Source organism: Larus michahellis, chromosome 18 (assembly GCF_964199755.1).
Source record: "Larus michahellis chromosome 18, bLarMic1.1, whole genome shotgun sequence".
NCBI classification, from domain to species: Eukaryota; Metazoa; Chordata; class Aves; order Charadriiformes; family Laridae; genus Larus; species Larus michahellis.
This window is the reverse complement of record NC_133913.1, coordinates 8169975-8183049: the sequence shown is the minus strand read 5'-3', so window position 1 is coordinate 8183049 and position 13075 is coordinate 8169975. Positions and strand designations below refer to the sequence as shown.

General features: G+C 41.9%; 1 protein-coding gene across 1 annotated transcript; it reads right to left on the bottom strand.

Annotated features, from left to right (window-relative positions):
• Window positions 1-1562: 1562 nt before the first annotated feature.
• Window positions 1563-2865, bottom strand: LOC141732632 (olfactory receptor 13G1-like). Its single transcript, XM_074561891.1, has one exon. It carries the CDS (start codon window positions 2496-2498, stop codon window positions 1563-1565), a length of 936 nt encoding a protein of 311 aa, XP_074417992.1. The 5' UTR covers window positions 2499-2865.
• Window positions 2866-13075: the final 10210 nt, after the last annotated feature.

Here is a 13075-nt window from a genome sequence, read left to right as displayed (position 1 = left end):
AAGGTGAGAACATAGGCATACAACATTCCTTTCACTTGCAAGAAATAAAAACTCTGCTGATTAAAATCAGCATGCCATTTGAAATAAAGTGCACTCATTTGCCTTAGGATTTGGTATGTATTACAAATATTTGTAAGAGCAAGATGTAGAGACAAACCCTACAGGCTCTGAAGAAATTACATAGGTGTCTCCTAACCTTCCCTAACGTAGCTGATTCTGAACTAAATTTACTTCATCTGGCTGTCTCTGGGATTGTTTCCCACTGGAACCAAAAAAGCATAGATGATAAGATCAGAGGAATTTCGTTTCACAGGTGGTTTCTAAAGTTTCATGAGGTCACTGCCCTCCTTACAGCAGGTAAAGTTATTTCTTCTTTGAACACGTGATTCTTAATCTCTAAGAAAAAACACCAAAATACTCCAAAAATAGTTGTATATCCTCTAGAAGATAAACTCTCTGAAACCGTAAGCAAAATGCAAAGGCAATATGGAGAAGATTAATTTTTTTTTTAATATTTGTTTTTAGATCGTTAAGTTCCTCAGTCTTTCCTTTCCTCCTTCTTTCCTTCTATTATGGCAATAAAAGGTAAAGCAACCAAGAAAGCAGTGAAAGTAATCATCGGTTTACTGAAAGTGAGCCTACATCCCCTAAAATTTCTTCCCCAAAGTGTTAAGTAAAGTAATTTTGTTAACATTTTTTTCACTTTGTTCAACAAGATGGAGTTCCACTAACTGTGACGAGGATTTAGAAGTCCATCTCTGGTGGACAAATATCTGCACCCCATGAGGACAGGAGTGTATTCTGAGGCATACAGTATATCCTTCAGAAGACAAGTACACACAGGATTTTACACACCATCTAAAAATCCAAGGGCACACAAATAGTTGTAGAAGCATATCTTAAAAATAATGTATTTCTATTGTTATCTACTTAGGCTGTTTCTTTTTATTGTTTTCCTTTGCAGTGTCTTAACAAAAGTAAATCTGGAGAAGAATGAGGGAAAATCATGACCAATAGCCTGAGATTGAGCAGATAATCATGGAGATTTGTTTCTCATAATATTAAATGATGATTTGATTAATGATTTTTATGTTCTTAAGCAAAGATCTGCTTTTCTATATAAAAAACATTAGAAACATAAATGTTGGATAGTTTATCAATAGGTGGGCTGAGGTAATGGTAGGAGGGCATTCTACTTTACAATAGGGAGAAACAGACCTTTAAGGGAGAATCTCAGAAGCAGAAGGAGGTCTGGAAAATTCAGAGGCATTACCTCTTTAAAGCGCCTTTTCCTCTCTGCTGACCAAAACTAGAGATTGACTCAAGAGATCACTGGATTCAAAGCAACAAACACTTCTAAGGTACACTTCACCTCAGCCTGCTCTGAGTATCCTCAGTTCAGATTATTTCTTCTTAAGAACTACCATTGTTGCAGCCATATGAACTTCACTGAAAACAACATCACCCTTATTAGCAGCAAAGGTTGACACAACACTGCGACTACCCATGAGCGTGGACCATGCAGAACAGGGCCGACAAGGATGGGGATGTGGCTATGTGTATTAATTTTTCCTGAGAAATGATACAAATTCACAGAATGCCGCTTTGATGACTTTGTTTCGCAAGCTGTAGATCAGAGGGTTCACAGTGGGAGTCACCAGAGCATACATAATGCTCACTGGTTTGTTTTTCTTTTCTAATAGAGCGCTAGTTGGCTGGATATAGGTGTAGATGATGCTGGAGTAGAACAAGCCAACAACAGCAAGGTGTGAGGAGCAGGTGGAGAAGGCTTTCCACTTCCCTTCAGAACCCTGGATCTTCAGGATGGTGATAATGATAAGGCAATAGGAGAGGATGACCAGCAGGAAGTTTCCCATGCCTAAGATGATGTCTGCCGTGTAAACCATGATTTCACTGAGATAGGTTGAGCTGCAGGACAGGGCAAGGACTGGGGGTATCTCACATAAGAAATTTTGGACTAAATTTGGCCCACAAAAGTCCAACTGTGCCACAAGAAGGGTGTTTATGAGGGAATTGACAGTACCGATTCCCCAGACACCAGCCATTAAAGTGATGCAAGTCCCCTTGCTCATCATGCTTACATAGTGAAGAGGCCGGCAGATGGCCAGGTACCGGTCATAGGACATGACTGTTAACAGTATAAGCTCTGTTGAGCCTGAGAAAGTGAAGATGTAGAGCTGTGCTACACAACCCTCAAATGAGATGGTGTTCTTGCCCAGGATCAGGTTCTCCAACATCTTGGGCAGCACTGAGGAGATAATTACCAGGTCAAGGATGGCCAGGTTGGAGATGAAAAAGTACATAGGGTTGTGAAGCCGTGGGTGGACAATGGTAGCTATAATGACAAATGAGTTGCTGAGGATAGCAGTGAGGTAGACACACAAAGATATTGCAATATAGAGACCTTGGAGGTGAGGGTTGTCAAAAACACTCTCAAGGATGAATTCAGAGACCTTGGTGAGATTCTGTGGGTGCATTTGCCTTGGGGTCCCCTACGTAGGAACAAAAATAAAGACATTACTGCATCATGGCCAGAACATATTCAACGCTAACAGGACTTTTGGGGTTTTTCCTTTTTTTTCCCTTTCTCTTCTTTTCTTTTTCTCCTGAAATAGTATCAGAGACATTTTAAAGCAATCACATTGCATAGTGGATCTTCCCTGACTGTGGTATGGACTTAGACTTCTACACACGAATCCCCAAACTTAGATGCTGAAACCTAATTTCTTCCAGTGCTGTTTGGGTGCAAAATAAGTCTGCATTGGGCTAAAAGCAACACCTTTCAGAAGTGAACGCAAGGAGAGGAATAGGGAATATTGTGTCGTTGTACCACAGAGTAACAGATAGACAGAAGAGAACAGCGATATTGATTTACTAATTTATAAATAAATACGTAATGTAAATAATTACTTTTTAAAAAGAATTTCAGTGTTCCCTGAGGAACGGAGAAACTTGTTTAGCAGCTGTGTATCATGCACCCTACATACTTTAACTATGACCGATCAGGGTTATGAAGGGATCTCAGCTACTGAAGGTACATGCCTATTAATTGCAAGCAGAAAAGGTTAACGTTTCTGACCATCTTTGGTGATTGTCCTCCAGGAATCTGGCTGATAATGGAGAGATCAGAGACTGTCTGCATGAGGATTTACTCAGCAGTGTAAGGTTGAAGCTGTCTCTGGGCTTGCATTTCACCAAACTAGAGTGCTGCTAGCTGCAACTGGCGATCTTCCCAAATATGGTCATTACTAGTAGATTTTACATAGTTCCATCTGGTTCATCCCATTTTGACAATCTAAAATTGTGCCTGGGATTCCATTCCAAATGACCAAGCAGAGGTTCTCATACTCAGGTACAAGAAACAGAGTTATAATTTCTGCCTTGTAGTGCAATGGTACAAAATTAGCTCTTCAGTGGAATTCAACTCATCTCCCTGCACTTCCAGGCGACCTGCAAACAGAGTCTGATGGAGATTTCCCCTTTCACTGGTGTCAACTGAGAGAGACTGACTCATCTATAGCACACTCATCTCTTGATGAAGACACAAGTCTAAGATGGTTTACCCGAATCACCGTGCAGAGGCACCAGCATTTTCTCCCCTGTGTTGATTAAAACTTAGCTCAGAATTAGGTGACTAACTTGGGGTTGAATGAATCTCCAGTGATCATATTTTTCATACAATATTAAGGCATTACTGGAATGAAAAGTGTGGACCAAGTCTCTGCTCATTTCCCATTGAATTGAAGATGGAGATATTGAAGGTGGAGATATGGAGTTCCTGACACTAAAGTATTAATTTAAGACTGTAATAGTTAGTTCTGTTTACCTATAGCATTGAAAGAGTCAGACAAATATAGAACAAGGAATATAATTCATTGTTGCTTTATTAGACCCAGTGAAGAATGTACGAAAGAGAAAACAGCAAAGAAAATAGAAAAGGACCCAGCAGCAAAGGATTAATATTCTCACCTTTCATCAGAAGCACAAATAGTCTTCACAAGCCTTTCTGAAATAGTATCTTAAAATGCACCCCATCTATCAAGGTAATTTCTGCTGGAGGTTTCTCCTCCCTCATGAATGGAGGCTAGAATGAGCTCAAAAGCATGCCCCAAGAGGAGGAGGCAAGTACTTCTAACTCAGTTCAGCACTGAAGTCATGACCTGCAATAACCAAATGCCCCGTGGAGTGAGACCCAGACAGGTTTGTTACCTAATTTGCCTCTAGGGGAGAAGTTTCTCTTCATTTTCCCTCCTTGACAACCCTGGTATTAGTAAAGCTGATTTCTACTCAGACTTGCTGGTTATGATTCTTGGGCTTGAAAACTAACAGTGTACTGGGCTGTATCATGAGGAGGACAGCCAGCAGGCTATGGAGGGAAGTGTTTATTCCCTTTTACCCAGCACTGGTTAGACAGAATCTGGAATAGCACATCCAGTATGGGGTCCTCCTGTATAAGAAAGATGTTCATAAGCTTGGGTGAGTCCGGTGGAGATAAGTAAGATGGCCAAGGTGCTGGAAGAACACACTGTATTTGATGAGACTCAGGGAACTGAGTTTCTTGTTCCTGGAAAACAGAAGGCTTAGTGGGACCTTATGACAGCTTAATAATTCCCAAGGGGAAAAGGAGGGGTTCCTGTAAAAAATAGCCTAAAGAAGGATTAGTTCATGGTTTTTCTCATATTTTCATGCACATCGCCCCTATCCTGAGGAGCTGTTAAGGTGGCAAACTATGCAGGCTTCTGTAAAGCCTGTATTCATATTAAACAGGAAGAGAGGAAAAGAAGTTTCAGAATGATTCCTTTAACCATGAATGAAACACAGAACTTTATTCGCAATGGGATGGGAACAGGGAAGCTGTTGGTGGAGGTCCCAGGTCAGTTACTGGGTAGACTGAGTATCTCAGCCCAGCTGTGGGGAGATGCACAGTGTGCCTGTGTGGGATTGCTCATGTTTGTGGGAGGTTTGTAGGTCGGTCTGGGTCTGTGCCAGCTGTTGTAGTGGTGCTGGACCTCAGGACACACAGGCCCATGTGAGGGTAACTGGGGATTCAAGGACAGGCACTGCACACTCTAAGTGTCTAGGGCAGTGACTGGGAGATCTGTATCGTATGTGTACATGTATGTATGTTTACACTCGTATGTATGCTCCACTGACAGATCCTCAACCTGATCAGCCAGAGGTGAATCGGGATAGGTGCCATCAGCATTTGCAGAGTGTTTCTATCCACATTGATCTGTGTGGCCAGCCTGAAGATGTAGTCCTGCCAGGGGTGCACATGTGAATGTGCCTGGAGGGGTCCATCTGCTCTGGGAAACCCTGGCAGGAGGCACTGCAGCTGCTGCTTCAGTCCCTGTGCTGGGTCCTAGATCATGCGATGGCCCCTGCAGCTTGGGGTGAGGTGTCCTCTGGGACCCCAGCCCTCCAGGCACTGCCACTTCCAACAGCTGCCTCTGCTTTGGCCTGACAGGAAATGAATTTTGGGCATTCATTCAGAAGCAGTAGTAAGTTGTGCATTACACGAAATCTTCCATTTACTCCTTCCTGATCTCACCTCAGCTGTCATCACAGACCTTTCACTGAGTACTAAGGCTGCAGATTCCTTCTACCAGCACGCCCCAGGGAATCCCCTGTCCAGAGCAGAGTGTCGCCTTCAAGTCATCCTAGGCTTATAAAAGTATTATTAAATGTATGATATTGATTGTACTAACTTATAGGTATAGTAAATGAAAAGACTGCATGGATGTCTCCTTCTACATGATTTCTGGATATAACTGCATCAAGCCATTTAGTTATGTGACTTCTGTGTTCAAACACAATACAAGCAACTTAGTATGAGGTTTCCTAAGATAAGGGAGGAATGATCAGTGCATGCAGAATGCTGCATGAACGTTGCTGCAGATTACTGCAGGTTGATATGTTTCTTTCTTTTTTTTTTTTTAATAATTGACAGCTGCTCCCTCATAGCGGCAAGCAATCAAGCATGAAGACAGCAGTCACCTTTTCTTTTTTTTTGATGTAACAGTGCTACTTATACTTGGAGATGTTTAAACCTCAGCTCTCTAGGATGAGAGCAACAGTATTCTTTGACTGCTTTAAAATGCTTCCAGTACCTGAACCCTCAGTATCTTCTTCCTTTCTCTCCCAGCTTTGTCTTCCACGCAGTCTGCCCCTTCTTTCCCCTTCTTTTCAGCAGAAAACAGACGGAGATGCCTTCTGTACAGATGGGAAGATGTTCCCTGGAGGGACATAGAAGTGCAACAACATGCAGCTGTCCTTTTTGGCTGTGGCACGGAAATGTCAGAAACACAGGACTTATATGCGTCTGATCTCTGAGATGCTTCTAAGAGGCAATTTTCCTGTGTAGTACAGCACACTGGAAATATTTCATCCTCTATTTATTTATGTATTCATTTATTTATGATTTATTACGATCTTAACCAAACAACAAAGAGTGAACGTGTGAAACTTCATGGAAAATATTGCCTAAATTCCCTCCTATGCTAAATGAGGGTCAAGAGCGTAAAGCACAGTCATTATTGTTTTCAGAATACACCAAATACACCATTAGTGGCTTTGCCGCCAGCATATCACGAGCTCCTATTAATTTTCCCCATGGTGGATAGAAGAAAAATATAATTCCTTAATTAAATATTTCTATCAAAATAAATGGTTTTGCGAGTGTAAGTTACTTTTAGTCTCAAAAGCAAGGCTTTTAAAAATCTTCATACATGACGTAAATCAAAATAAACTCTCTCTAGCTTGCCTCTCTCTCAAGCCTGTTTATGTTTGTACACAAAAGGAATGAAGGCGTAGGAAATTTGACTTGTTTTGCTGAAAGGTAATTTTACAGATTTGAAGACTTCTGTTGGTGCACAGATCTAGCAAGTAAAGGTCTTTACCTCATTGTGAACACGAGCTAGAAAAGTCCATTTCTTGCCTGTGGTGATGGACAGAGTGTAGAGGTAGACCTGTTCCCTTTTGGAGGTACAGGTGGTTGCCAGAGGAGACATCCTAGGATGTATCAGGTGGCAGCAGGTGTGTACGTGTGGGTGACTGTCTTTAGTCCTTACTCAATACATTCAGCCGCATATAAAGATCACCTCATCTGAGCAAGTGAGGGCCCACTTCTGAGTGAGCTGGTTCATTCTCCAGACTCCACTGACTGTATCAATTAATGCTCTGTGGGGGTGACTCAGCCGACAGCCAAACACCCACACAGCCTCTCTCTGACTCCTTTCTCCTGTGGGATGGTGAGAAAATGGAAGGAAGGAGAGAAGATTCATGGATTTAGATAATGGGAGTTTAATAGGAAAACCACAAGCTGCGTGTGCAAGCATCGCAGCATTCATTTATTACCTCCCATCGGCAGGCAGGCATCCAGTCAATGCCTGGAAAGCAGAGCATCAGCACATGCTGCTGATGAAAATAGAGCATCAGCACATTGGTTGCTTGGGAACACAAATGCCATAACCAATAATGCTCCCCCTTCCTCCTCTTTTCCCATAGCTTTTATCGCTGAGCGTGATGTCATATGGCATGGAACATCCCTTTGGTCAGTTTGGGTCAGCTGTCCTGGCTATGCGCCCTCCCAACCTATTGCCCTCCTCCAGCCTACTCTCTGTGTGTGCATGGGGGCAGGGGGCAAAAGAGAAAGCCTTGATGCTGCGCAAGGGCTGTTCAGTAAGAGCCAGAATGTTGGTGTGTTATTGTGATATATTAATGTATGCTAAAGGCGGAACTCCCACCCAATTGGTCTCTCATTTTCCCTCCTCAACAGCACAGGGGGAGAAAACAGGTCAAGGTAAAGTCAGGGAGATCACTCACCTTAATACCGTCACGGGCAAAACATGCTTCACTTGGGGAAAATGAATTTCCTTTACTACCAATTAAAATAGGTTTGAGTAATGAGAAACAAAGACAAAAATTAGAACAACACATTGCCTCTCCCCTTTTTCCAGGCTCAGCTTCTCTCCATTACTCTTGACTCCGCCACCCTACTCTGACTACCACCTCAAGCAGTGCGGAGGGTGTGGAGGATGGGGGCGTTACGGTCAGTACATAACGATTCTTCCCTGCTGCTCTTTCCTCCTCATCTTTTCCCCTTCTCCAGTGGGGTCCTTCCCATGGCCTGCAATTGCTTCAGGAAACATCATGCTGCTCTTCTCACAGAGGCCATTCCTGCAGCCTCACCTTTGTACCCACGTTGGGCACCAAAAAAGACTGTTGGGGTTTAACCCCAGTTGGCAGCTAGGACCATACAGCCACTCTCTCAGTTCTTCCCCTGCCTCCCGGAAGGGCAGGGAGAAGAGGGAAAAATGGAGAGGAAAAGGAAAAAATACCAAAAAAACAAACTTGTGGGTTGAGAAAAAATAGCTTGATAGAACAATAACAGAAAAGGGAAATAGCAATGACAACCATTATAATGGTAAAAGAATATACAATAAAAGGTAATACAACACAAGTCACTCTCACCACCCAGTGAACCGGATGCCTAGCCCATCCCGAGCAGTGATCGCAGATTCCTGCCCCCCGGCCAACCCCTACTTATATATTCACAGAATCACAGAACGATAGTGGTTGGAAGGACCTCTGGAGATCATCCCCTCCAAGCCCCCCTGCCAGAGCAGGGTCACCCAGAGCAGGTGACACAGGAACGCGTGCAGGCGGGGTTGGAATGTCTCCAGAGACGGAGACTCCACCACCTCTCTGGGCAGCCTGTGCCAGGGCTCTGCCCTCTCTGAGGGTAAAGGAGTTCCTCCTCATGTTTAGGTGGAACTTCCTGTGTTCAAGTTTGTGCCCATTACTTCTTGTCCTGTCACTGGGCACCACTGGAGTAGGTCAAATAAAATACCTTGTCAGAAGTGACTGAAGAGCTGTCTAGGGAAGATGCTGTGATGGACCTAATACTCATAAACAACCGATAAGAAAACATTTTGCATGTGAAGGTTTAGGGCAGCCTTGGCTTCAGTGACCGTGAATCTGAAAAGCTGACAGAAGTGAATAATATAAATAGCATAACTACAACCCTATATTTCAGGAGAGCAGTTTTTGCCTTTTTCAGGGAGCTGCTTGGCTGGATCACACAAGGCCTTGGAGGGTCAAGCGGCCGCAGAAGAGCTGATTGATCTCTGAGGAGGACTCTGACTCAAAACACAAGAATGGTCCTGACCAACACATAGAAAGTTGAACTAGTGCGGTAAGTTTGGCTGATATGGATGAATGAAAAACTCCCATCTGAACTCGGATGCAAAAAAGAAGTACTCAAAAGGTGGAAGTGGCAATGGGCTACCCAGGAGAAATACAGGCTATATAGGTATGGAGTTAGGAAAGACAAAACTCTTCTGCAATTGAAAGTAGCCAGGGATATGATGGTTAATAAGATGTTGCCCGTAATTCCTTGGCAGAAAAAAAGAAAGGAAATGAAAAGATAATGTTGGCCTACTGCTCAGCAGTGCAGGGTAGACAGTGACACAGTACTTGGGAGAAGCCGAGGCACTCCACGCCTTTTTTTTTTCCCTCAGGAACAACAAGGCACAAGGCTGCGCGTAGGCACACCTATAACATAGTTCAGACGAGGAAGCAAAGCAAGAGTTTGACATTAAAAGCAGATTCCAAGCCAAAAGATGATGGTTCCTGAGGAGGCCTCTCACAGCATAGCTGTTTGTTTACTGGTCTGATTTAAGGTGCCAGATCAGAGCTGACTTTAAGTATAGGGAGCTAAGTCCTGTGGCATGGGCAGAAGGAGGAGGAGGCTGCAGAACCTCCTGGTACACTCAGGCCCTGGCAACGGTTTGGGATTCACACAGAATTTCAAAATAGGCCAAAACAATGTGAACTGAGAGCACACCCAATCTGCAAAGATTTTCAATTGTATTGTACGAGCTGGACAAATAGTAACATAAAAAGTTAAGGGAAAGCTATTGCATACTGACATATTTTTCTGCTTTCTTTTTCTCCCATATCTTCAATATGAGAAAGAAATTTTTCACTATAAGGATGGTGAGGTGCTGGAACAGGTTGTCCAGGGAAGCTGTGAATGCCCCATCCCTGAAGGTGTTCAAGGCCAGGCTGAATGGGGCTTTGAGCAACCTGGTCTAGTGGGAGGTGTCCCTGCCCATGGCAGGGGGGTTGGAACTAGATGATCTTTATGGACCCTTCCAACCTAAGACATTCTATGATTCTATGAAATATATTTAAGTGAAAATTCTAATTTATAAGCATAATTGTACTAATATATTTATTCAGTTCATGGAACAAAGATGCTTTGCCCTAGTTTCAATTATGACTATCTTGTTATGTGATGAATCGTTCTCTGCAGATTCCTCTTTCTCATGGCTCTGCAGACTATAAATAACTAACTTACATGTAAACAGTTAACTTGAGGAAGGTCACAATTCTGCGACATAGGTTTTACTTTCTTTCTGTCTTTCATATCACATTTTCAGACTACAAGTTAAAGATTCTGTCAATCACTCATAGAAGAAATGGAAAAAAAGATGGAACATTCCTTCAGTCTCCAAAAACAGAGAACTGTATATGCTTTTCCAGTTCCAAACTGGTTGTGGCTGTTTCCCTTTGAGATTCCCCTCCTTGTAGGTCTTTAACAGAAAGGTCATGGTTCAGGTACTGTTGAACAGTAACTGCACTGTAAGTGTAGCGCTTACTTTAAGCTCAACTCAAAAAACCCCAACAAAAGAGATGAAAAATGTGGCTGTTCTTTGAGAAAACAAAGATTTCTTATCCATTTGAAGGACAAAAATCCTTTTTCCCAATGTCTCCATAGAGTACTTTAAGTATTAAAGCAGGTGTCTAAGGGCGTCTCAAAGAATTCAAGAAACAAAAGCTGTAAACTTGCCTGATATTTTCCGTTCTCACACTCTTGACAATGAACAACTTAAAAAGTCTTAATTTGAATATTGTCTCATGCAATAATTGGTTCCATGGCTCTTCAGACTCTGCATGTCAGGGCTACTTAGATGAATTAAGTTTGTAGTACCAATCCTAAGTTAACCGAAAAGTATTTTTTTGTGTACTTCTAGAGAAATTTGCTAGTAAATTTGAGACACTCCTTACATAATTTTTAATTCCTGGTGCAAACAATGTGATTTCTTGTGTGAATCAAAATAATTCATGTGGCTATGCTTCGTCAGATCAGACCCAATGTATGCTGGACCTGAGTCACTGTTAGGCTGAAATAATATAGTGTTCAGAAACAGTTGTGATTTTAAATGAGATTGAGGTTATATTCATTCTCTAGTAAGATGAAACCCACAGAAAGGACATCAGTTTGGACAGATTCCACAGAGCAAGTCCAAATACTGCACACTTAGTAAAATATTTAAGCTAAATAGTGTGTGGCCATCTACTCTTTTCTGTCTTTTAGGTACTGGATGTCAGTAGTGATGACACTGCTGCTGAAGACACAGCACTTAGAGTACCTAGAGAATAACATTTTTTTTTCTGATCTTCCTTGGCAACTGGGTTACTCAGAAAGAACATGCATTACAAGCATGGGACATTTCAGAGCAAAACTTGTGTAAAGACAGCAAAAATGGAGAAGTTTTTATCTAAACATTTCTGGTTCTCAGGCCATTCTAAAGAGACCTTCAACAATTGGTTGAAGCTGAAATCCTCTTCGTGGAAATACACGGAAAAGATCATGCGAAATAATCAAAGCCAAAAATGTAAAGACAGATCTTTGACCTATGCAAATAAGGTACACCAGGCAAAAAAAGTGAAATGAAATCCATGAATCCAAATGCGGAAGAAACTATAGTTTTGTACTCAATGACCAAGTCTTTTATTTTCAATGAATTTGCTTCTCATCTGTAAAAGAGAGGTTGACTAAATTTAAGTGCAACTTTATTATGGAATAGATACTCAGAACCTTTTGTTAGGTTGTCAATAGGTACACGTTTAATTCCAGTAAGTAATTCCAGTTCAAATCTGATTTTTGTTTGTTTGTTTGTTTGTTCCTACTGAAAGAAGGAAGGGAAAAAAGGAGGGTGAAAATGGAAATGAGGGAAGGGAAGGGAAGGGAAAAATTCAAAGTTAAGATTAAAGATTCAAATGTGAATGAAACCTCTGCTACAGGAGATAGCTCTTCCTCTAATCCACTGCAATTAGGCGAAGGCAGTAGGCTAGATCAAGCTAATTCTGTCCTTTGAATCACACATCCCTTGATGTTTCCAGCTATTTTTCAGCTGGTTCAGGATGCACAGTTCATAGCATTAGTCATGTAAGACATGATATGCCTAAATCTGAAGGAGTCACTCTGGTCCCACTTTGCAGACTATGGAGGGAAAGTTGCCATTCAAAATAGTGTTTCATCTGCTGTTGTAAAGATATCATTACCTTGTTGCCTCCCATTGCCCACAGAGAGAGCATTAAGTTCTGAACAACCAACTATGACATTTCTAAAATCAGCTGAAATCAATCCCACCCATAGGTTAAATGGGGATTTCAAGAGAGTCTATTTAATCGTGGAGTAAGTCATGTATCAGAGGTAGCTCAGCTGTTCTCCTCTTGGCCACAAAAAATAAAGATGCATTAAGGACTCTGTCTTTTCAGTTGCACCCAATTCAACTAAATTGAAACAACTTTAACAAATTCTTTTACTTCTTCTCTGTGAGGTTAATCTTTGACAACTAGCATTATGACATCTGTGTGAAGGGCAGGTAAATTCCATTTATCGTGTTTCAGAGAAAACTTGCCTGATGTCCCATGGAATATACCATGTGATAATGTCACAGATTATTCAAGATGTGGCAGGAGAGAATCTACATTTAACATACAATTTAAAATCTGCAATGTAAGCTGACTGTAGGAGTCATCAGCCCAACACTGTCCTTAATGTAAGAAAACAAGGGAAATACTTCTAGTGAAATTTGCATGATCCGTTCTGGATGATCCGTTCTGCATGATCCACTGGATGACAGAACTGCTGAAGGTAGGACACTTACTTCAAAATGCTCTTTGTGAATACATAAAGCAAATCCAAGGAAGAGTGAAGACCAAAACTTGAAGGTCCTCATAGGCACTAAACAAGAATTAC